Source organism: Perca flavescens, chromosome 13, assembly GCF_004354835.1.
Source record: "Perca flavescens isolate YP-PL-M2 chromosome 13, PFLA_1.0, whole genome shotgun sequence".
In the NCBI taxonomy this organism is placed as follows: Eukaryota; Metazoa; Chordata; class Actinopteri; order Perciformes; family Percidae; genus Perca; species Perca flavescens.
Window position 1 is genome coordinate 30418752 of NC_041343.1, and position 24375 is coordinate 30443126.

A 24375-nucleotide genomic window follows, 5' to 3' on the forward strand; every position below is an offset into this window, starting at 1 on the left:
AAACTAGCTATAATATATAATCCTCTGTTTGTTTTTGTGTGTGTGCTGCGTTCAGGCGCCGCCGGAGGAAAGCCGGCCTACAGCCTGTACAGCTGCGCCGGCGAAGGCGTCATCCTGCAGCACGACCCGTCTCGGCTGAGCGGAGACGCGGCGGACATCGACAGGCTGATCCGAGACACCAACAGCATCAAGGTGGGAGGGGTGACGACGTCATTCTCTGGGCCATTTAACCTGCTTTTAAACTGTTTGTCAGTGCAGGTTAGTTCCGTGATCTACTCACTGAACCGCACGGCATGTTATTGGATGCTCCCGTCCAATAATGTCGTACAACAGCCAAAGTAATGTACCCGTTCAGCCAGTCGCTGGTCGCGTCGGGTTTGTTCCTTGAAAATCCTGGAGCGCTGAAGTTCTTTCGAGATTCATACTGGTGGTTCTGCAACAACTGAATGTTTTAGGGCCCTATCTTGCACCCAGCGCAGCGCAAAGCCCGACGCAAGTCTCTTTGCTAGTTTAAGACCGACGCAGTGCTCAATTTCCCGTCCAGCGCCCACGTCGTTTAAATAGCGAATGCACCTGCACCCGTCTGTCCGCCCATGGGCGTGCTGGTCTTACAGGGAGGTGTGTTCAGGTGCATTCTGGGAGTATTGTTATCTTTAGGCAGCGGGAAGTGATCGCACCATTGACCAACAAAAACCTGGTCTGAAGTCAATAACGCAGCATTTCATTGTTATTTTAACAGCAAATTAGTAAAGGGATCCTAGGCTCGTGCACAGCTTGGGCATACTATGCTTGTTACACACACAAACAAACAAACAAACAAACACACACACACACGCAGAAGACCACAAATAAAAATATTAGGGTGCAAATCCTCCATCATAACAGCAATGCTCCAAGGTCCAAACGTGCCTGACTTTTAAAGGGAATGGGAGATGATCTCTGATTGGTTGATTGCATGTTGCGCCCAAAACACACCTCTGATTAACCCATTCAAACCTGATCACACATCTGTGTGTGTTTACCTTTTAAGACCTGATCACGCATCTGCGTCATTTTGAGCGGTGTCGTCTTTTTCAAGGCACATGGCCAATTATATGTACTGTGATTGGCTGAAATATTCTTGGGGTGAGTGATAGAGATGCATAGGGATTTTGTTATGATTTCTTAGACGCTTTTATCCAAAGTTCGATCCAAATAATACAAGAAATTAACATAAATTAATATGTAATTGTTATGTAAAGAAAAAGTAACCCTCTGTTTTGTTTTGGGTTTTTTCTATAACTTTGTATCAGTGATGTTCACTTGTCACTTTGGTACCTCAAAAGTATGAAATAATTAAATAAAAACAAATCTGTACTGATTTTCAAAACATTCTTGATATTTTTGTTGTTTATAGATTTTTTTTAAATGCATTTGAAGATTATGGCCAAGCAAGTCAGTCAAGTTGAAAGCCAAAGAAGTAAGCTCTCAAATGCTTTTTATTCCATGTTTTTATCTGCTATAGAGCCTGAGAAATTAAGATTTTAGTAGGCTTTGACAAATTTTGACAAATATTTCTGGAAACCCTTAGGTTTTGGGAGGGGGATGCAGAAAAGTACTTAGGCAAAAAAGGCCGAAATGGGTTAATGAAGACACTAAGTACAACCCTTTAGAACCATGCGCCCGGCGCACGGACCCTTTTTTTTTTTTTTCATCGTCAAACTAGCAAAAATGGATTGGGACACGCCCTAAACGCACCAGCGCCAGGCGCTTCACACCGTGCGCTCAGATCGTTAAAATGGGGCCCATGTAGGGCTGGGCGATATATCGATATTAAAAATATATCGATATATTTTTAAATGAGATATGGAATTAGACCATATCGCATATATCGATATAGTTCAAATGTGATCCTTGCTCCCATAGATATATACACAGATGTCGCCTTGAGGTTCTAAACATACGTCAAAACCGCCGCCATCTTGGAACAGGGGTGCGAAGCATTCAGATCAACGCTAAAGATGCCGGACTTTTGTACTGCTTAATTATGTTCGATAGAGGAAATGAAAAGAACAAACAGCAATGAATAACATTTAACAGGTGACAATGTGTTTTATGATTATGTATGCCGCCGACCAGCAACCTGAGCTCCGGCGGCAGCGGGAGGCGGAGAGCTCCGTGGCCGGCCGCAGCGTCTCTTCCCCGGAAAAACACAGCTTTGCCTCGCTGCTGCGCTGGGTCCCCGCTGATCCAAATCGGACCAGCCAAAGACAGAGTGGTGATCGGTAGGATCTTACACGTAGTCCAGGACGACCTGTATGTCGATATCGGCGGAAAGTTCCACTAAGTTTGCCGGCGGCAGGCGGACGGAGAGAAGCTACAGCGGGCAGCAGAGACCGTCTGCAGCTGCAGGATCTGGAGCTCAGTGCCCGTTAAAATGACATGTAACGCATAAATACATACAGAAATAAATAGTGGAGGAATGAGCCTGGACATTTCAGTCTGTTTTAAACTTCACCTTGAAGCAGAAACTCTTAGTTCAGAAGGGTGAAGTTTCAGTTTGGACTCAGATCTGTGAACCGATCATAATAAATATTCTTTGTATTACAACATTAATTAGTTTCTTTGTTTTGTAGTCGATAGTTCATCTTTTAGTTTACTTAAGTGGAAGCAGTATCAAGTGGAAGAATGGGACTATAAACCTAGGCTTACAGGCATGAGGCATTACATTTTGAACAAAGTAGATTATATTAATATCAAAAGCTTAATTGACCTTTGGAACGAATCACAAATATGGAGCTTTGATTTCAAAAAAGGTACTCCTGTTATACAGTATTTAGGTTTACATTTTATTGTTATTTGAACAGCTGAGCATTTAATCATGAACCAGGTGAAGAAACCGGTTTATTATTTATTTGATTTTGCAACTGTCTCTATGAAACTACTTGTGACATGTCATATTTGATTTTGGCTTTGACTGAACATTTGCTCTCACTTTGCGGAAAAAAATATCGGGATATATATCGTATATCGATATTCAGCCAAAATATATCGGGATATGACTTTTGGTCCATATCGCCCAGCCCTAGGCCCATGATGTCATCAAATCAAATTTTCAGCCACAGCAGAGCCTGAGCAAAACGCTCCAGGTGTAAAATAAACTCACGTGGGACGTTCTCAGACTCCAGGTCCCGGCTGCGACAGTTTGTTTCCCCCCTTTTTTTTTTTTTTTTTTTTCTCCGCTGAATGTGAATGATTGCAGGGGATTTTTGAAATGGGTTATGACGGCGAGCTCTGCTTCCCAACAGCACAAGCTGTCTCCACACACCGACCTCCGCTGGAAGCCAGATGGGAAAGTGGTCGCCATCGGCAACGAGGACGGGTGAGTGGCCCGTCTGTGGAGTTCCTAGGGAGGGAGAGAGAGAGCGAGAGCGAGAGCGAGAGAAGCTGTAATAACATCTGCAGATAGAGAGAGAGAGAGAGAGATTGATTAAATATTCAGCTCTATCTCGGTTAGGTTTGGGCACCGTTTGGATTTTAACAATTCTGATTCCATTTCCAATTCTTCCTTTTCGATTCCGGTTCCTCTCGATTCTCCCGAGGGGCGGAGTTGAAACGGGCCACATGCCTATTTTCACAAATGAAGAGGAGAGTTTTACCGGGCTTTTTCAACGTAAAATAAAGCCACGCTAGAGCGCCGCTTACTGTGCTCCGAGGCTGCAACACAACAAGCGCCCGGCCGCTTCGGAAACCAAAACTGGCGCATGTTAAATTGGGAAGCGATGATCACGAAATATACCGATCAGTCCCACCGGGAGCAATGCAGAACCATTAACTTCAGTGCTAGAAATGGGCGGGGCTTCCTATGCAGTGAACGGGACACCTTACATCACATCCTCCCGTCCGTCTGTACACCAGCAGAACTAATGTTTTGTAGCTCCTTGAATCTGCCAACGTAGAGAGAGATGAGGAAGGCTTCCTTCATGAATGTTTCCCAGTGATTACGTTACGTTCTAGCACAAATAAATAACCAGACAAGGAAGTAGGTTACTCTGGTATCCAGGGGAGTGCATTTCTCTTTGTCTGATTTCATTAAAAGTAAAGTTGGGCTTTGCTGCTGGTTTCAAGACTCATTTTTAGACATAAATAAAAAAGACGGGTATCTCGTGCCACAGAGAGGGAGTAAGAGCTACGCTGCCAAGAGAATTAAACACAACTTATTTTCATACGTGCGAGTTCTAACGCTGGGTTTTTACAGGCAGTTTTAGTGAACATCTGGGCACCCACTACCAGCGCACTGTTCGGTAAACGAATAGAGTCGGATTAATTCCTGTTAATTCCTCCTAATTCCTTCTGCCTAGTTTATCCATGTCTTGAAAATGGTGCACTTTTGAACTCCTAATGGAAGTTGTCGTGTTCCCTTTATTTTCCGTATGTCTCGCCCCACCCCGTTGCTCTCCGCTGCAGCTGCATCGACGTGTACGAGGCTCCCGCCCTGAAGCTGCTGTGCAGCATCCAGCAGCACCACAAGATGATCAACACGCTGCGCTGGCATCACGGCCACGGCTCCTCGCCGGAGCTGCACTGCCTGCTGGCGTCGGGCTCCAGCAACGCCACCGTCTACGTGCACGACCTCCGCCCCGCCATAGGTGAGGGGGGGAAGACACCTCACGCACATTGCATTATTCAAACCTCCCCTGCATTTATTTGTGAGCTCGCCTGGACATGAGTATTAACCCTTGTGTTTGACTTCGGGTCACATTGACCCGTTTAAAATTTTTGTTTTATATCAGAAAATATGGGCCGTGGAAATAAGCGCTGAAAATGTAAAGAAGAAGAATTTTACAATTTAAAACAAAACTGTGAAAAAAAGGCGTCAGAAACGTCGAAAAAAGGTTGACGGGAAGACCGCACAAGGGTTAAATAGCATGACATTTTAGATGTGTAACATTTTAACCCTCCTGTTGTCCTCGGGTCAAATTTGACCATTTTCAAAACGTTTCTATATCACAAATTTGGGTTTCTTTCAACAAACGTTAAAAAAAAAATTATCAGTTCACTACTTTCATTAAATTTGGGTGTTGTATGTAATTTCATGGCAAAATGATAAAAGAAAATTGTCAAAAACACTGGAAAAAGTGCCAAAAAAATGGGATAAAATGCGGGGGGAATGCGACAAAAGGGTCAGAAAAGACAACCAAAAACGTTGACCAAAAAGTTTTAATTTTGAATTTTGACCCAGAAAAACCCAAAGTTGCTTGTTGGTCGACGGGAAGACAACATAAGGGTCAAGAGCTCGGTGGGTATAGATAGTATTTCATTTTTCATTTTGTTTAACCTTTTGCACAGAGAATCCTCCAGAAAGCCCCGTGGTGATGACGGAGCCCTTTCGCAGGCTGTGTGGTCATACCTCTAAAATCACCAGCATGGCCTGGAGTCCTCACCACGAAGCACGGCTGGTCACCGTCTCCTATGACGCCACGGCCCAGGTCAGTACCAGGCCAGCGTTGCGGGTAAACACACACGTTCCCGCCTGATGCACCAGACTCTGTCTTAAGCTTGATTTGTACTCCTGCGTAATATCGACGCCGTTGCTACGTACGTAGGCACGTGGAGACGAGAACCTGCGCCGTAGCCTGACGTGCAACTCTCGAAAAATGTAACTACATGTCGCGGCGACATAAACAACATGAAATCAAGGAGAGGGTTAACTTCTCCTGCTAAAGATTTCCCACCGTGGTCGCTATTCGTTCCGAAGCTAATCGCCGTCACTCCCTCACTTCTCCCTCGCTCTACCACACACTCCCCATAAACATACACACAAACGCACACACACATGCCGGCTCGACGCACACACAAACGCACAAGTATAAACATCAGGCCACTTATGTAGGAGTCACTCTCTCTAGTGAGAGAGTGACTGGGTTAGCTTCGGTGCGAATAGCGACTTTGGCAGAGAAACAAAGTGTCTCCACTGTGCTTTCTGACCACGGTCCGAAATCTGTTGCAGGAAAAGTTAACCCTCTCCTTGATTTCATCTGGTTCACGGAGAATCCCGGAGATGGAACTTTTTCCCAGCAGGCATTTTGACTTGTCATAGTAGGAGAAGCGCAGCTGAACTTGATAATCTTAACATGGCTCCATTCCACCAAGTGTCCCAGTAAGCTATTTCAGTGAGTCAGCATTAGGGCTGCTCCCTCTTAGTCGATGAGTCGACTAATCGGTCGTTTTGGTCTTAGTCAACTTAGATTTCTTTAGTCCATTAGTCATGTTTGATGCTTTTTTTCACGCTGAATGACTTATTTGCAAAAAACGTACGAGCACATCTCTGGTTAACACAAGAACTAAAGTGGTGCTTTTGCATGACTCCTAGCGGAGAAACTCAGATTTACAGATCTGTCGATTAAATCAACTAATCGGTTAGTCGATAAAATTGAATGAGTGTTAGTCGACTAAGAATTTCTTCAATCGAGCACAGCCCTAGTCAGCATGCACAATACCAGGGCCTCTCCTAAGTGGAATGCAGCCATCATTAATGGTTTTGAATACACATGTGCTTTTCCTACTATGACATGTTAACAGCCGTGAAAAAGGTCTATGGCAACGCTACCAAGCCATGGCCAAGCGGACCAATCGCAGTCGCCGCGACGTGTAGTTAACTTTTTTTAAGAAGTGCTCGTCAGGCTACTGTATAGGGACCGTATCTACGCGTACCTACTTAAGTACCTACGGCAGAAGCTTTTAAATCTTGAATCTCAATGCCACGTGCTCCTTCTTCAGAATGGACTTGATTTTTGTTAGCTAATGCATCAAACATTTTCTATTTCATGTTCCATACTTTGATTTCTTGTTTTCTTTCTCTAGGTATGGGACGTGCTGCCCGAGGCGGCGGTCTGTAACTACCGGGGCCACAGCGGTTACCTGCTGTGCGTGGACTGGTCGCCGGTCGACCCGGATGCCATCTGGACGGGAGGGAAGGACTTCACCCTGCAGGAGTGGAGAGTCTCCAAACAAGAGTTTAAAAAGCCCCCCAAAGGTGAAGAGGCCCAGGACCCACGTCCTCCAAACACCCACAACAACGGGTTAATCGGTGTAACCGGCAGACGGTAACGTTTACGTGCTTCTCCTCTCAGGGAAAAAGATGGTCGACCTGAAGGAGAAGATGAAGGCCAACCCCAAGCAGAAGAGGAAGAACAAGAAGGCGTCGGCGGCCGGGGGAGCTACGCCGCCGGAGACGAACGGAGAGCACGTTACCGGAGGCGAGAAGGCGGCGGGACAAGAGCTGTCTGGGGAAGAAGAGGAAGATGAAGTCGGCTCTACCAACAGTCCTGTACCTCCATCAGGTAACGGAGTAGTTGTTACTAGGCCTGTAATCATTATTTACATAATCGTATTTTATATATATATATATATATATATATACATATATATATATATATATATATATATATATATATATATATATATATATATATATATATATATATATATATATATATATATATATATATGTGTGTGTGTGTGTGTGTGTGTGTGTGTATATATATACACACACATATATATATATATATATATATATATATATATATATATATATATATATATATATATATATATATATATATATATATATATATATAAATTGGACTAAAAGACCATTATATTGTTAATCGCAATTATTTCTGGGACAATGAATTGTACAGCAAGATTTGTAATTGTTCCAGCTCTAGTTGTTATGGATAGTTGGGTGTGGCAGGAGCTCAGTCAGTAGGGAGTTAGGTTGGGAACCGGAGGGTTGCTGGGTCAAGTCCCCATACGGACCATAGTATGGTGGTGGACTGGTAGCTGGAGAAGTGCCAGTTCACCTCCTGGGCACTGCCAAGGTGCTCTACTCTTGAGCAAGGCACCGAATCCCCCAACTGCTCGGGGCGCCTTTCCATGGGCAGCCCCCTAACTCTGACATCTCTCATGTATAGGTACTTGAGCATGTGTGTGTAATAACGGAGTGAAAACATTGTAATTTCCCCTTGTGGGATTAATAAAAGTATACATTATTATTAATATTATGTATGTTTGTTGGGACTTTTAACTGTATAATCAACTTAATTCTGAAATTTTAGTTTCAGCCGCTTTTGAGACGCAACGGAAATCTTTCACCGCTGTAAAGAGCAAAGACAAACCAGGTACGCACCGAAAAGTTACGAAAACTAACTTTCAGCTGAATGAGTATACGTGGTTGTGTGTGTAACTGTACGGGTGTTTTTTTGCATTTTCGTATCCAGACTTGGCCCTGCTGAAGAAGAAGAAGCCCCGGTCCATGCTGCCCATCAGCACCTCCATGGACCATCGGCCCAAAGAGGATCTGCTGCAGGACTGCGTCACTCTGGCCTCGGTCAGACACAGCTCTGGTAAGACTCGGAAAATATTTACAGTGAACTGAAACTAAACTAACTCTCACAACTAAAGCCTTGAAGAAAAACTAAACTACAACAATCCATGTATCATTCAATGTGTGTGTGTCTGTGTGTGTGTGTCTGTGTGTTACAGCAGGGTGTGTCCCAGGCCAGGGAGAGCACGTCCACCTGGGCCTCTTCTCTGACAGACAGGCTCTGTACCGCATGTTTGAGGCAGAAGGTACGTTGGTTTATCTTAGCCTGGAGTATAGGCTTTCCTGCTGTTGTATGTCCACTCTCTGACTAACACTAGATCAGGCGATGAAACATGGGAGGGGGAGGGGGGGGTTAATCTGCACATTTGTAGTTTCACAAGTTTAATTAAAGTGTACTTGCAGCCGGGACATTTAGATGCCCGGAACATGCTCGCGATGCACACAGTTGCTGTGGACTGAGGTCTGGCTACACCACAGATGCTTTCTGGGATAGGGGGGGAAAAAAACGCTCTGGGTTGTTTGCATTTCTTTAAACCAATCAGAACTGCTTGAGCGGCGCTAAGCTCCGGACGCTCTTCAAGATAGTCTCATGAAGGAACATGTGCACCCCGCAAAAGAAAACGCCACATAAAATATTACATGAAGTTAACTGTTCACACAATACAGTAACGCCACATTCAGCCCCGCTCTGCATTTTTACTACCACGTGTTTACAGCCAAGTCTCTGTTTATTTTGTATCACCTGGGACACAGCCAATAAACGAGAGACACGCCCACCAAACGAGAGAAAACGCAACGCAAAGACCGTTTCACACCGCTCTGAGAAAAGCAAAACGGTGCACACCGTTTGGCGATTGAACGCGCCCCGCTTTTCCTGTCAGAATTCTAATTCTAACGCACCAGGTTTCAGCTCTCTGAAAAAGCCTTTTTTAAAATGGAGCGAGATTTCTGATGTTGCGATTGGCTCTGCTGTTCCTCAGAGGAGGGCCACGTGGAGGCGGGCCACTTTGACTCTGTGGTGTACCTGCGGCTGTGGAGCGGAGACCTGCAGGGGGCGCTGCAGCTCGCCACCGAGAGAGGAGAGCTGAACGACCACCTGCTCTCCCTAGCTCCTATGGGTGAGGACTTGTGTTGTGTCGATGAATGCTGAATTATAGAAATAGTCTGCACATTTCTGATTGCAGTTTACAGTTTTTTCCTGAATAAAAGCGCATCAGATGTGACCCTCCGGTTGTCCTCGGGTCAAATTTGACTCTCTTTCAAAGTTCCTATATCAGAAGTATGGCTTTCTTCTCAACCAAATTTCCCAAAAATATAACCTGGATGGTTCCATACGCTGATTGATGATCTCTACTTTTATGGTCTACCCGGGTGAAAATCTGTGATCATCCATAAACACGTTTCTCCTAGTCAAGATAATTCCTAATTCCACACTTAGACAGGATTTGAATCGCTATTTTATCTGAAGGGACCACTAAGGTCTATATAAAAGAGACTTCAGATACAGTATTAGGGGACCACTAAGGTCTATATAAAAGAGACTTCAGATACAGTATTAGGGGACCACTAAGGTCTATATAAAAGAGACTTCAGATACAGTATTAGGGGACCACTAAGGTCTATATAAAAGAGACTTCAGATACAGTATTAGGGGACCACTAAGGTCTATATAAAAGAGACTTCAGATACAGTATTAGGGGACCACTAAGGTCTATATAAAAGAGACTTCAGATACAGTATTAGGGGACCACTAAGGTCTATATAAAAAGAGACTTCAGACCACAGGTCTATATAAAGGGGACTTCACTAGGGGACCACTAAGGTCTATATAAAAGAGACTTCAGATACAGTATTAGGGGACCACTAAGGTCTATATAAAAGAGACTTCAGATACAGTATTAGGGGACCACTAAGGCCTATATAAAAGAGACTTCAGATACAGTATTAGGGGACCACTAAGGCCTATATAAAAGAGACTTCAGATACAGTATTAGGGGACCACTAAGGTCTATATAAAAGAGACTTCAGATACAGTATTAGGGGACCACTAAGGCCTATATAAAAGAGACTTCAGATACAGTATTAGGGGACCACTAAGGTCTATATAAAAGAGACTTCAGATACAGTATTAGGGGACCACTAAGGTCTATATAAAAGAGACTTCAGATATAGTATTAAGGGACCACTAAGACCTATATAAAAGCATCCAAAGAGCACCATGTCATGGGACCTTTAACAGTACTCGTGTGTCTCCCCTTGCAGCCGGGTTCGAGGTGTGGAGCCGGACGGCCGAGGCATTCGCCAGGCAGCTGTGTCTGCAGGAGCAGTACCTGAAGGCAGCGTCCCACCTGCTGTCCATCAACCGGCTGTACCCGGCCGTCGACCTGCTGCGCTCGCACAAGCTCTACAGGTTCACGCTCTTCATCTTCTGGGGTTTTTGAACAAAGTGAAAAGAGTAGGGCTCCAACCCGGGCCGCCCGATATCAGGAAAATATTTAATTGCGATTATTTTGACTGATATTGCGATTGCGTTATGTATCACGATATTGGAGGGAATTCTCGTTTTTGTATAATTATTCCCCTTTCATTAAAAATGAACATTGGAAGAAATTAAAATGATTATAGTGTGACTTTTGCGAGGATCTGTATCGAGCAAAGATTTATTTTCTTTAGTCTGTAGGGTAGGATTTGTAGGCTCAGACGTCTTAGCAACACCATAATACTTCATTCACAAATATTGCAAATTTTTGTTCATAAAAAATGACAGATAGTTGCCGACTATTACCATTCCCATTAATTAGAACACCATCACAGTGTTACGCAGCGTTTTGTTTACTTTACATTATAAAATGAAAGTGCTTCTTCTAGTTGAACATTTGTTTCCCATCCAAATGAATGAGACGATTCTTTTCGTTGTGAAACGTGTGTTGCCAGGGAGGCCATAGCTCTGGTCAAAGCGCGGCTGCCCACCGACGACCCGCTCCTGAAGGAGCTGTACACCTGCTGGGCCGGCGTGCTGGAGAGGGACGGCCATTTCTCCTCCGCTGCCAAATGGTGAGTAAGCGAGGGCAAGGGCTACTTTTATGCTTTACATGTAGGGTAAACGTACCCATTAAGCCCACCAAAATCTGAGTTCAGTTATTTTTCCTACATACTGACATAGTTTATTAACATAATCATTTGTTAAAATGTAAGATTAATCTCTCATTTGAAAATACATTTATTCATTTGTGTATGTTTTATCATATAAAATAAAGATATTTTATGAATAAAGTCAAAAGTTTGGCATGGGCTTAATTGGTACCGTGGCACCATTTAAGCCCGAATGTGTTCCAAATAAGCCCACAACAAAAATCATTGACAAAATATAAGTAATTATTATTTTACAGTTAACACCAAATATTTATTCAATAATATGTCTTACATTAACAAGTATCTAAAAAAACCCATTTCATTTTATGTTTGGCTTGCTTTAGCCAATTTGTCACTTGAACCAATAACAACCAACATCAAACCACAAACATGACTTGAAGAGCAGCTTGTGAAAAAAGATAAGACTACAATTATTATTCTGATAAGTTACATTCATAGGTTTTATTTTATACTACTTTTATACTTTATAATATAACAATTTTAAAAGTAGTAAAAACACTGACATTAACCTGTCTTACATTAACATTTATGTTACATTATATTACGTATTTAATAAAAAGTTTGTTGGCATGCTTTTGCCAACTCATTACCTGCACTAATAACATTTAACATCAGATCAAACATGACTTGCAAAACAGCTCATAAAGTACAGCATTAGGTATAAGAACATCAAAGTCACAGGATTACAGTAAAAATGACAAAATTACAAATCGAATTACATCGAAAATTCCTATCAAACTCATCATTTCAGGAATTTCCTATTGAAACACATGAGATGGGCTTAAATGGAACATACTGGGCTTAAATGGTTCTACAGTGACTACCGGGGAAATAAAGATGATAATCTAATAATTAATTTACATTTTGTATTAGCCTGTCCAACGTGTTTGATCGCAGCACGTGTCTCTGGGATCCCTACAGGCACTACTATGAGCGCATCAAAATCACTATTTTTAAACCGCTAAGAAGGCTGAAGTATCACCAAGGGCTCTACACATGAACTCCAGCGTTGACAACATTGTTTGTGTTCACAGAGTTTACTAAAAAAGGTTTTGAACAACTCACTGTAGCTCTTGGTTTTTCAGCTCGCCGCCATCTTGCCAGTCAAAGAGTCGATCTCCGAATGCAACGTAACAGGGAGGAGAGTAAAGACGGAAAGCTCCTAAAGCTTAGTTCCATATAAATGCACGGATAATTTGTTGTTTTGTCGTTGGTGACAAACAATATTGACCTTATAGTTGAAAAAGGAGCCTCATATAAGAATGGCATTTCCTCCTGGGGAGTCCGTTCATCCGCATTCGTAGATCGACTCTTTTTGACTGGCGAGATGGTAGCGACCGGAAACAACAACTGCTAAAGTAAGTCGTTCAAAACATCTCTTTTTAGTAAACTCTGTGAACACAGACAATGTTCTCAGTGCTGGAGTTCACGTGTAGAGACTCTGGTCATACTTGGAGCAACGTCTCATGTTGTGTCGAGCCTTCTTAGTGTTTTAAAAATAGTGATTTTTGATGCAATCATAGTAGTTAGAGCTGGGCAATACATTGATATTATATCAATATCGTGATATGAGACTAGATATCGTCTTAGAATTTGGATATCGTAATATGGCATAAGTGTTGTCTTTTCTTGGTTTTAAAGGCTGCATTACAGTAAAGTGATGTACTATTCTGAACTTACCAGATTCTATTATTTGCCTTTACCCACTTCATCCACAGTCATTATATCCACATTACTGATGATTATTGATCAAAAATCTCATTGTGTAAATATTTTGTGAAAGCACCAATACTCAACGCTACAATATCGTTGCGGTATCGATATCAAGGTATTTGGTCAAAAATATTGTGATATTTGATTTTCTCCATATCGTCCAGCCCTAATAGTAGTACTCTCATTCAAAAGACCATTTGACCGAAAACAAGAATAGTGGCGCTTCTGTCCTGATTATGCTTTTAAACGAAAGTTTGACTCGGGTACATTCACAAAAAGACCAAGCTCGCCGTCCCTCACAGCTCCACCAGCCGACGCTAAATTTGGAGACAGACACCGGCAGAGCAGTCTCAGTGACAATGTCTGATTATTTAAAGGAAATGAGCTGGTTTGACCATGGAGATGCAAGAAATATTCACTAGTCCAGAACACAGAACCTTCTTACTGTATTTACTTTCATGCTCCGGCCACCAGGTGCATTTTGGTACGCTTGGATCTTTCCAGGTGTGGAACGAAAGCGAACCAGGGGGAAATCGCTCAAAGTTCGGACTAAAGCAAACCGGCTATAGGTGTGAAAACGCCCTAAATGTGCTCTGGCACTGAACTCGACCTACGTACTAACTCCCATGTGTTTTCCTGTTTGTTTTCGTCCCGTCTCCCAGCTACCTGGCTGCTGGGGCCAGTTTCGACGCCGCCAAAGTGATCGCCAGGAAGAACGACATCTCCTCGCTTAGGACGGCGGCCAGTCTGGCGAGGCTCTCGGGAGAGGCGTCTCTGGCCCAGTCGCTGGCGCTGCGCTGCGCTAAAGACCTGGCTGTGGCCCAGGACTGGACCGCCGCCCAGGACGTCCTGAGCTCACAGGACAGCCTGCTGGTCAGTGGACTAAAACCTTGTTTTAAGACTAACCCTACAGTCACATTAGCTACAACAGACAGCGACACACACTCGCTTGATGGGCGCTCCTGGGCGTGCCTAGCCTACTCCTGGTTGCTCGGCAAAAGTAAACCGAATTTCTCTGGTGCTTTCAAGCACGTCCCCTAGGTCTTACAAGTCACTACAGAGGTGTTTTCAAGTCACAAGAACGATGTTTTTGGATTTATTTATTTCTCGATAGGGGTAACAAAATATCTAATAATAATGATAATAATCTATATTTTATTAATTAAAATGTTTTCACTCTGTTGTTACTACACACATTATACGTAGGCCTGAATTGCACACACATGCTCAGTGCCTCTACATGCACTAATGGAGAGATGTCAGAGTGAGGGGGGGCTGCCCATGGAAAGGCTTCCTGAGCAGTTGGGGGTTCAGTGCCTTGCTCAATAGCATCTTGGCAATGCCCAGGAGGTGAACTGGCACCTCTCCAGCTACCAGTCCACCACCATACTATGGTCCCAACCCAACTCCCTACTGACTAAGCTACTGCCACCCCCAAATATGAGATAAAATGCCAAACCTATCAGATAGATACAGAAATGCGAATTTCAGACAGTTTACTAAAAAGATAGTTTAGAAAGACAGTAAGCTCCTAAGACGGCGGCCGCCTGTATCTACTATCTATTTAATAAACTGTCTGTACACTTACAAAGTTCTCAATGCTTCGGTTAACCTGTAGGGACCCTCATTATGCTACCGTGGAAGTGAGGTGCTATTTTGAGCCTTTTTAGTGGCATAAATAGCGATTTGTTGTCACTTTCCCTGGGCACCAAGTATTGGCGCTGTAAGCTAATCAGCGGTCCACGCTAGCTTGTTTCAAGCTACAAACTAGGGCTGGGCGATATATCGATATTATATCGATATCGTGATATGAGACTAGATATCGTCTTAGATTTTGGATATCGTAATATCGTAGTATGGCATAAGTGTTGTCTTTTCCTGGTTTTAAAGGCTGCATTACAGTGAAGTGACGTACTTTTCTGAACTTACCAGACTGTTCTAGCTGTTCTACTATTAATGATTATTTATTTAAAATCTAAGTGTGAAGATATTTTGCGAACACTATATTAGAAAATATAGGATGTAGAAATAAGCGCTGAAAATGTGTAGAAGAAAAATGTAACAATTTAAAACGTTGGAAAAAACTAAAACAAACTGAAACATTTGCTCTTACTTTGCGGAAAAAATATCGGGATATATATCGTATATCGATATTCAGCCAAAATATATCGGGATATGACTTTTGGTCCATATCGCCCAGCCCAACTACAAACACATTTGATTAGCATGAAAACATGAGAACGACTGAGTGGGTACACATCTGTTATTAACCCCTAGGTTCACTTTGTGCCGGAATTGTCCTTTTTAATGAAAAAAAAAAATTCTGAAGACAAAGGGTGTCTTACACAGAACATAAATGTAATTGACTACATGTATCCACTCCTTCCGGAAGCGTCCGACGCCTTGTGAGTGCTTTTTTTTTTTGCGTTTTTTGGACTGAAGGTCTCGACTCTGAATCTAAACTGTTTGGACCGTGTGCAGGTCCACCGGCTGCATCTTTGCGCCGCCGAGCTGCTGGCCGCCGAGCTGCTGGCCGACCCCCAGCCCTGCGTCTCCAGTCACCCGTGGGCGTCGCCGGGCCGGCGTCCCCGCTGCATCCTGGACCGCGTGAGGGACGTGTGGGAGGAGCAGTTCGGGGTCTCCCAAACGTCGGCTGGACAGCGCAGCGCCGCGGCTCTCCGACAGGAGCTGAAGTCTGTGGAGAGTCCGACGCCCAGCGCCAACATTCCTCTGAGACAGGTCAGATCCCATACACCAGGGGTGTCAAACTCTTTTTTTATTTTTTTTTTATTTTTTACATTTTGGTAGCTTTTTTCCTCATTTCTGTATTTTTTTGTCAATTTCTCAGACATTTGTCACTTTTTTGTAAATTTGTTGCTGTAAATTTTGTACGCTTTTTGTCACATGTTTGTTGACATGAAGCCCTACAAAAGTCATCAAAAGAGTTCCTTAGCCATCAGAGAATTTAGCAAATCAAGCATCATCATAGAATTATTATTATTATTATTTTTTTTATTTTTTTTTAACAACAACCAGTTTCACAGCCTGAATATGAAAACTCTCTCTCTCTGCTGCTTCTGAGTCTCAGAGTCGGCAAATCTGCCACATTCTGCTTTGAATGTCACGTAATTGCAGTTTAAAAAACACTTTCCTGTGATTTGGTGCACAACTAGGAGGGCCAAAATGTATTCAAAATCTGCAACGGGACGGATTTGGCCTGCGGGCCTCGAGTTTGACACATGTCCCATACAGCATGTTTTCACCTGTACGCTGGGTAAAAAGGGCAAACAAAGCGCGTCATTTTGATATTTACGAGAAGCGACTTGCAAGTTAGAGCAGAGATGAAGGAAGGCCATGGTCACACTTGGCGTCTTTTTTCACAAGAAAAAGTTGACTAGAGCGCTTTTGTAGAAAAGAAAGAAGAAGCTGGCTGCGTTTTGGTTCCAAGAAGAGCATCTTTTGTTGCTATAACAACAGCTACTGCTACAGTAACCTACTTTAGAGCGCTATGTGGCGCGGTGGGAGATAAAACAAATCGGTGGAGCGAGCTAGAGAGTGGCAGCGCTGCTACTAACGTTAAAAAAAACAAAAAACAAAGCAAGTTCCCCCAACTGTCATTCCCTAAACAGGAAGCACCCGGTCATATATAACTCTCTGTGCTCCGACTCCATTTTTTTCTTGTTGTTATGGAAACTAGAGCTGCACGATATGAGGAAAATATGCGATCTGCGATAACGTTATTACTTGCGATAAATAAACTGATATTAAAGTGTACTCCGTTCTGCTGCTTTCAGTATTCTGCTAAAATACAACAAATTGCTTGTTGAATTCATAACAAATGAAATGAAATAATTTCCAACATTGTTTTTATTGAAAAAAATTGAACATTTTAATTAAAAATAAGAGGCAGTACTAAAAAAGAACATTTTAAAGTGCAGTTTTTACTGAGATTTTCTTTCAACTAACAAAATAGTGTATCTTTCGCGATATGTCGCAGCCTTTTGCGATATGTTAATTGCGGCAGTTGATATTGCGATGACGATTTAAAAAAAAAAAAAAAAAAAAATCTATATATTGCGCTAGCCCGAATGGAAACGACAGGTCTGGCTACCCTGCCCGTCATTGGTCGGTTGTCGAAAAAGCGCTTGACGTAGGGCGTTTCTTCAGAAAAATGTAACCGTATTGATTGAGCCAGAATAACGGTTGGCGGTAGCGTTTAAAAAAATGCGCTCAGGACTTTTACTCAGCACGGTTTACTCCACACTAGGACTTGAATGTAAAAACAGACGCTGGCAGCTTAAGAACAGACGCCAAGCGTGAACACAGCCTTAGTCGGATTCCTTTGTCTGACTCGGTCCTGTCCTCCTGTCTTCCTTGGTGCTTGTGTCTCACCCGTCCTCAGGTCCAGCTGTATTCATCCCTACATCTGACCCGCGCCGTGTTGAGCTGGTTGCTGGGCGACGACGGCCAGCTGATGAAGGAGCTGTGGCAGGCGGCGGCCTGGCTCCGAGACACCGGCCACTTCTGTGTCTCTGCAGAGCTGTGCAGGCTGCTGTTCCCCGATGGTACGCCTGTCGCTCCAATCGGACAATCCGATCTGAACTTGGTGCTGCATAGGGTTGATATTGACAAAATGTGATATTGGCCCACGATAATGGGCCAGGCCGATGATCGGTCAACCCCTAGTTTGGACTCTTTGTCAGACAAACCAAGACATTTGAAGTTGTCGCGTTGGGCTCTGGGAGCTTGCGATGGAAATCTTTTTTACTATGTTCTGCCATTTTGAAAGGACTAGTGCAGTGCCCGTGCAAAATCTGTTTTTGTGTGTTTTTAGTAACTGTTGGTTTGGTGTGTTTGAGTGTCTCATTGTTACAATTTAACAGCAAAAGTTCTGTTACTTTTTTATTTGTGCATGGTAGAAAGCAACCTGCTTGTTGTCCCTGTCAAAGTGGCCATGGACTTTTCATAGATTATTGTTCACGTAGACACCAATGCATTAAGGCTGTCCTCGACTAAAGAAATTCTTTGTCGACTAACACTTATAGGATTTTGTCGACTAATCGATTAGTTGATTTAATTGACAGAGCTGTGCGCTTTGAGAGGTGGTTAAGACTAGAAAAGCACAATATAAATGTAGTTAATTAACCATCTGTAAAACTGAGTTTCTCCACAATTAATCCTGCAAAAGCACCACTTTAAATCTTGTGTTTACCATAAATGTGCTCAGAAGTTTCTTGGAAATAAGTAATTAAGCATGAATAAGCATAAAAAATGACTAATGGACTAAAGAAATCTTAGTCGACCAAGACCAAAACGACCGATTAGTCGACTAAGAGGTGGCAGCCCTACAATGCATGGGGAAATAGGGTCCAGATTGAAAAATACTGAAATTAACCTTTAAGCCTAAACAATTATTTGATCAGGCAATAGATTAGTCGATAATGGAAAGGATATGGAGCCATAATGTATTATCGTGTGTGTTTCGGAACTGTAACTAGAGCTGTCCCGTCACCATTTTTGTCATTTCCCACCAGGCGACGTCAGCGTTTGTTCCAGGAAACACCCCAAAACCCTCGATCACACCGAAGGGGAAGCCAAAGCTGCCGCCGACGGCCTGCAGGCGCTGGTCCATTACCACCGGCTGTACCAACACTGGTGGACGCACTCCGCCCAGATCCGGAGCCCAGTTCCTCTCTCGCCGGCCGATGGCGGCCCTGGAGACGGCGCGCAGGACGGAGCGCTGAACGGAGGCGTGTCGGCGCCAGAGGGGAGCGCCTGCCCGGCGACCGGGAGCTTTGGCGACCTGGACTTTGACGCGTCCGTGCTCCTGTCCGAGCATCACGCCGCCTGCCAGGCCACTCAGCGGTCGGTGCGGGAAATCCAGGAGCGGCTGGCGGCCATGGTGCTGCAGCACAGCAGAGCCCAGGGAGGGCAGCTCCACCCTGGGGAGGAAGAGGCAGACGGGCCCGTGGTGCAGACCTCCACCGCCAGCGAGTCATCAGACAGCCAACGGTGAGGGCTCTCTGTTATTGACGACTGATTATCGATGACTGATTGTTCAGACATGAAAATCACTCACCTTTCGGCGAAATTCGCCGTTTTGAAACCAAAATAGGGGGGGTGTAAGTACTCGGGCCTAGTACCTGATTTCTGGCGTATGACTATTTTAGAAAAATAAATAAATTAAAAAGTCCACATGGGATTTGTTTTGATGCGTTGGATCCATACTGTCTATGGATTTAACCAATCATCGAACTTCCACCAACCAGATGCAAAGCAGGGCGGGTCTTTGCCGAAATGTCAGAGTGCGGTGCCGCGGTGGTCTCTGTGGTAACGCGGCAAAAAAAAAATGGAGGCAAAGTTTATCAAACTTGGAGCATGTAGATACAGGCAGCTTTAGTTGAGAAAGTAGTTAAAATAAATGGTGCTGGGCATGAATGGAGGATGTGCGGAACATGATTTGTAAAAGCTATCTGAAGCTCAAACTGCCTCGACAAAGCTGTCTGTTTGGAGTCAGCATGATAACGGCCTTGTCCCAGAGTTTAGACGTCTAGCTATATGAAAAGATAAACAATGCCACGTTTTTAATAAATGTAAATAAAGCAGCCAATATCAACATGGACAAAATCATGAATGTACTAATTTGCTTTTTTGATGATGACCTGGCCAAAGTAGTAAAGTTTAGTTTTCACAATGATTCATTGTAGGATTATGATATTATTGCAATATGTAAATCCACACTGAATCTTTATTTAACATATGGTTGGAACAAGTAAAAATTGATCCAAAACTTTTTAGTTTTTAAAAATTGCGACTTTTATTATTGTGTAATGTCAGAAGGACTTTAACTGTTTTGCCAGTCAAATTAACTTTAATGAGTGCATATTGAAATATTACACTGTTGGTTGGAAAAAGAAATTCATCTCAAAATGCATCAGATTGATGCTTTCTCCTTATCGCCCAGCCCTACTTTAAGCCTCTGTGTTCCCCCCTCAGGCTGGAGGAGCCCGAGACTCTGCTGTCTCTGTCTACCAAGATGTCCCAACAGCAGAAACTGCTGGCCGACCTGCCTGACACCGTCAAGGTACAGTACACCACACCTCCCCAGTGGTTTCCCAGGGTTTGTCAAAGACAAATAATCCACACACACACACACTTTACAAGGACAGACATTTCAACAAACTGAAGGATTAAAGTGTGAAGTTCTATCCTCCTGATGAACAGTACCATCTTTTGTCTGCCGTTTCCCTCCCCAGATGTTTCCTCATCCAGACGTGGTCGAGTGCTGCCTGGTTCTGCTGCACCTCAGCAAGTCTTCCCCGGCTGTCTCCGAGTCGCTCCGGCAACGGGCCAAAGATCTGCTCCGCGAGCACGGGACCGGTCCCGCTGTCCTCAAAGCCTCCCGGCAGTTCCTCCCCTGACTCTCTCAGCAGTAGCACTGAAAGAAGCACTTCTACTGTACAGCTTTTTTTGTTGTTGAATTAAAAGAAAACTTATTACAAAAATGATGTTTACACATGTTGATTCTGTTTTGAGTCTGCATCCAGAAACTGCCTGAAGGGAGCTCAGACTGATTTGTCTCAGGGGCAGGACATTTTGGATAAATTAATTAATGAATTAATCATTTATCAAGCAAGAATGCGACTTTCTCTGCTTCTAGCTTCTCACGTGAAGATTTGCTGCTATTCGTGGCCTTTTATCGTTGAAATTAGGGGCTGCACAATTAATTGCAATTTTACCGAAATCACAATATGGACTAGTGCAATATACAAATCGTGGGGGGGTAGGGCGCAGTATTTGTTAAACGCAAAATACACTCCCCTAAAGGATTATTAGGAACACCATACTAATACCGTGTTTGACCCTATTGTATCAATATGGGCCAACATTTCTAAAGCAGGGATCTTCAACAAGGGGTCTGTGACCCCTAAGGGGTCCTCAGTCAATGCAGGGGGGCCTCCAAATATTTATGTTTTTAAAGTTGTTTTTTTCAAAAATGAAAGCCCTAAAATTGATCCAACATATTATCAAATATGAATCCCCACTGATGATAGCTTTACTGGCCTATAGGTAAGGATGTCAGTAAGGCCATCCCCAGATACAGTATAAGGATTCACAGTGCTAAATGTATGTTTAACATTAAAACATGATATATTAATTCATGTTAAAAATGAACAGGCTATTTTAATATCTTAGTATTCTATGCAAAAAGATATGTATAAGCGTTAGTGTAGGTCCAGTTTAATATGAAACTTCATTTTACACAATATATGTAGCAAGGGGTCCTTGGATTGAAAAACGTGGAAGACCCCTGATCTAAAGAATGCTTCCAGCACCTTGTTGAATCAATGCCACAAAGAATTAAGGAAGTTCTGAAGGTGAAAAGGATCCCCGCACCCACACCATTACACCCCCACCAGCACCAGCCTGCCCAGTGGTAACAAGGCATGACGGATCCATGTTCTCATTCTGTTTATGCCAAATTCTGACTCTACCATCTGAATGTCTCAACAGAGATCGAGACTCATCAGAACAGGCAACATTTTTCCAGTCTTCAACTGTCCAATTTTGGTGAGCTTGTGCAAATTGTAGCCTCATGTTCCTATTTTTAGTGGAGATGAGTGGTAGCCGGTGGGGTCTTCTGCTGGTGTAGCCCATCCGCATCAAGGTTGTTCATGTTGTGGCTTCACAAATGCTTTACTGCATACCTCGGTTGTAACGAGTGGTTATTTGGGTCAAAGTTGATCTTCTATCAGCTTGAATCACTCGGCCGATTCTCCTCTGACCTGACGCTAGCATCAACAAGGCATTTCTGCCCCTCTGGACTGCAGCATACTGGATGTTTTTCCTTTTTCAGACCATTCCTTGTAAACCCTAGAAATGGTTGTGGGTGAAAATCCCAGTAACTGAGCAGATTGTGAAATACTCAGACCAGCCCGTCTGGCACCAACAACCATGCCACGCTCAAAGTTGTTTAGATCACCTTTCTTTCCCATTCTGACATTCAGTTTGGAGTTCATGGCCCAGTTTTTCAAAAGTAATCCAGTGGGATTTCAGATCACGGATTGGATCAAATCTTGGAAATGGGGTTTTTCAAAAGCAAAAGAGGGTTTCCGAACTAAGATCAGATCATGTAATCCGATCTTACATTTGACACACTGCCCTTTGGGTTTTTCAAAACGTTGAACTCTGTTTGGGACTTATTTGATCAAAAAAAAAACTGGATTATTCTGATCCCGTCAGAATAAAATCAGTGTTTTTTTTTAAGTGAATGACCACAAAATCAATGTTTACTGATATAGACATTTCTTCATATTTGAAGCATGTCACATCTTAATGAGATATGGTAAACAAAAAAACAAAATAAAGAATGTAAAATGCTTATTACACTTTTTGTGTTTCTTAAAATTAAAACAAACCGGTGTTTTGCCTACCTGTTGTTCTTTGCTAAGCCAGTAGGCTACACTGTTGGTTCCATTTAAGGCTCTGGTAAACAGGATTTGGCGATTCTGAAATTTGGTATTTGGATCACAGCGATCCAATCCAATGTTCCTTTAAAACACCGGCATAAAAGGAAGATGGGTCAGGTGATCCTGGATATTTTTCAGATTTCCAAATCTGTATATCAATTTGATCCAAATTAAAAAAATTTGAAAAACTGGGCCCAGGAGACCAGGGGCCTCATTTATAAAACCGTGCATAGTTTATATTCTGAAAGATTTTGTGTGCCAAAAAGTCAGAATTTTTGTACGCAAAAAAAACAATATGCTGATTTATGACACCTTGCGGCGCACACCGGTACGCACTCTTCTCGTTATAAATATGGACGTGCGTTACCTTATGCAGTCGTGCACGAGCCTCATGCTCCTCCCAAGGTCGTCCCATATTTGTCCTAATAAGGTCCATGTTAATCAATCAATGAATATTCCAGCCTTGTAAAGAAGCCCTCGATGACCAATCACGAGACGACAAAATGGGGAAAAAAAACACGATTCAGTGATTGTGAGATCGATGTGCTCCTAACAGAGGTACAACATCCAAACTAAATCCTGTTTGGAAGCCTTAACCCTTGTGTGGTGTTCATATTTTTGTTACACAGCATTAATACCAGTATGAACATAGGATTCGGAAAGCGGGGATACCATCGGAGTTCACTAAAAAAAAACCTTGGGTGCATTACGCACGATCACACAGCATTGTCAAAAGGTTGCGGAAAACTGGGCACATTTTTACGCGTGGAAATTCTTTATAAATCCCGACTTTTGCTAGAAATGTTTTGCGACGGCAAATTTCACCCTGCTTCACGCAACTTTTTCTTGCTGAACAGCTTTTATAAATGAGGCCCCCGGACCACACTCCTAAATGCATTGAAGCAGCTGCCATGTGATTGGTTGATGAGATAATTGCATTAACGAGACATTTAACAGGTGTTCCTAATAATCCTTTAGGTGAGGGTTATGTGTCTAACCGTTCTGAATGAAGTATCGAGAGGGGGGCTGCAGAGACTTCCTGGGCCTACAAATCCCATCCTACAGATCCTCGCAAAAAACTAATCACACTACATAACTATAGTACATTTTTATTTGTGTTTCAATGAAAATGATGATCCAAAAAAATCATTCCCCTCCAATATTGTGAATCATATCGCAATTGCAACATCAGTGAAAATAATCGCAATTGGACGTTTTCCTCATATCGTGCAGCACTAATTGAAATATCTTTGTGGTTCTGAAAAATTTGACTGGACTTTGGACTTTCCTAAAGAGGCGGGTGATCTGTACGCATTTTGAGCTATCCGCGTGTATGTCTACGCTGAATACAGCCGATGTAAACATACCCACCACGTTGCGTGCTATCGCGAGAACGTCACGCATGTTAAAAAAAACAAACGGTTGGGTTTAGGAAAGAAACATTGGGGAAAGCTTTATTTAAAATAAAGAAAATATATAATTCTGGCTCTCCTGGGTGGAAGTCCTGTGTTTTACCCATCCACCACCCCAACTGATGTCCCTCCACGGACTTCCGTCCTTTCATACTACTCGCTACGGTGATAATTCACACAAAATGTAGGTCAACGGTGGCCGAACTGCGTTGATAAACACGCTAAAAAGCGATTATGCGTCTTGATAACACACCAAAAT

General features: G+C 43.1%; 1 protein-coding gene across 2 annotated transcripts in view; it reads left to right on the forward strand.

Annotated features, from left to right (window-relative positions):
* Window positions 1-20748, forward strand: part of gemin5 (gem (nuclear organelle) associated protein 5) — a 35099-nt gene extending 14351 nt beyond the window's left edge. The window contains exons 11-28 of one of the 2 annotated variants that reach the window (XM_028595148.1): window positions 56-192; window positions 3288-3361; window positions 4447-4628; window positions 5329-5468; window positions 6844-7015; window positions 7113-7322; window positions 8100-8162; window positions 8262-8387; window positions 8530-8613; window positions 9349-9486; window positions 10631-10778; window positions 11303-11422; window positions 13897-14107; window positions 15716-15973; window positions 17637-17799; window positions 18769-19246; window positions 20231-20318; window positions 20491-20748. In XM_028595148.1, the coding sequence (XP_028450949.1) occupies window positions 56-192; window positions 3288-3361; window positions 4447-4628; window positions 5329-5468; window positions 6844-7015; window positions 7113-7322; window positions 8100-8162; window positions 8262-8387; window positions 8530-8613; window positions 9349-9486; window positions 10631-10778; window positions 11303-11422; window positions 13897-14107; window positions 15716-15973; window positions 17637-17799; window positions 18769-19246; window positions 20231-20318; window positions 20491-20655 (2957 nt within the window). In that variant the 3' untranslated portion in view covers window positions 20656-20748. Of the gene's footprint in view, window positions 1-55; window positions 193-3287; window positions 3362-4446; window positions 4629-5328; window positions 5469-6843; window positions 7016-7112; window positions 7323-8099; window positions 8163-8261; window positions 8388-8526; window positions 8614-9348; window positions 9487-10630; window positions 10779-11302; window positions 11423-13896; window positions 14108-15715; window positions 15974-17636; window positions 17800-18768; window positions 19247-20230; window positions 20319-20490 lie in introns of both variants that reach the window. The other variant, XM_028595147.1, reaches the window with a different exon arrangement.
* The last annotated feature ends 3627 nt before the right edge of the window (window positions 20749-24375 follow it).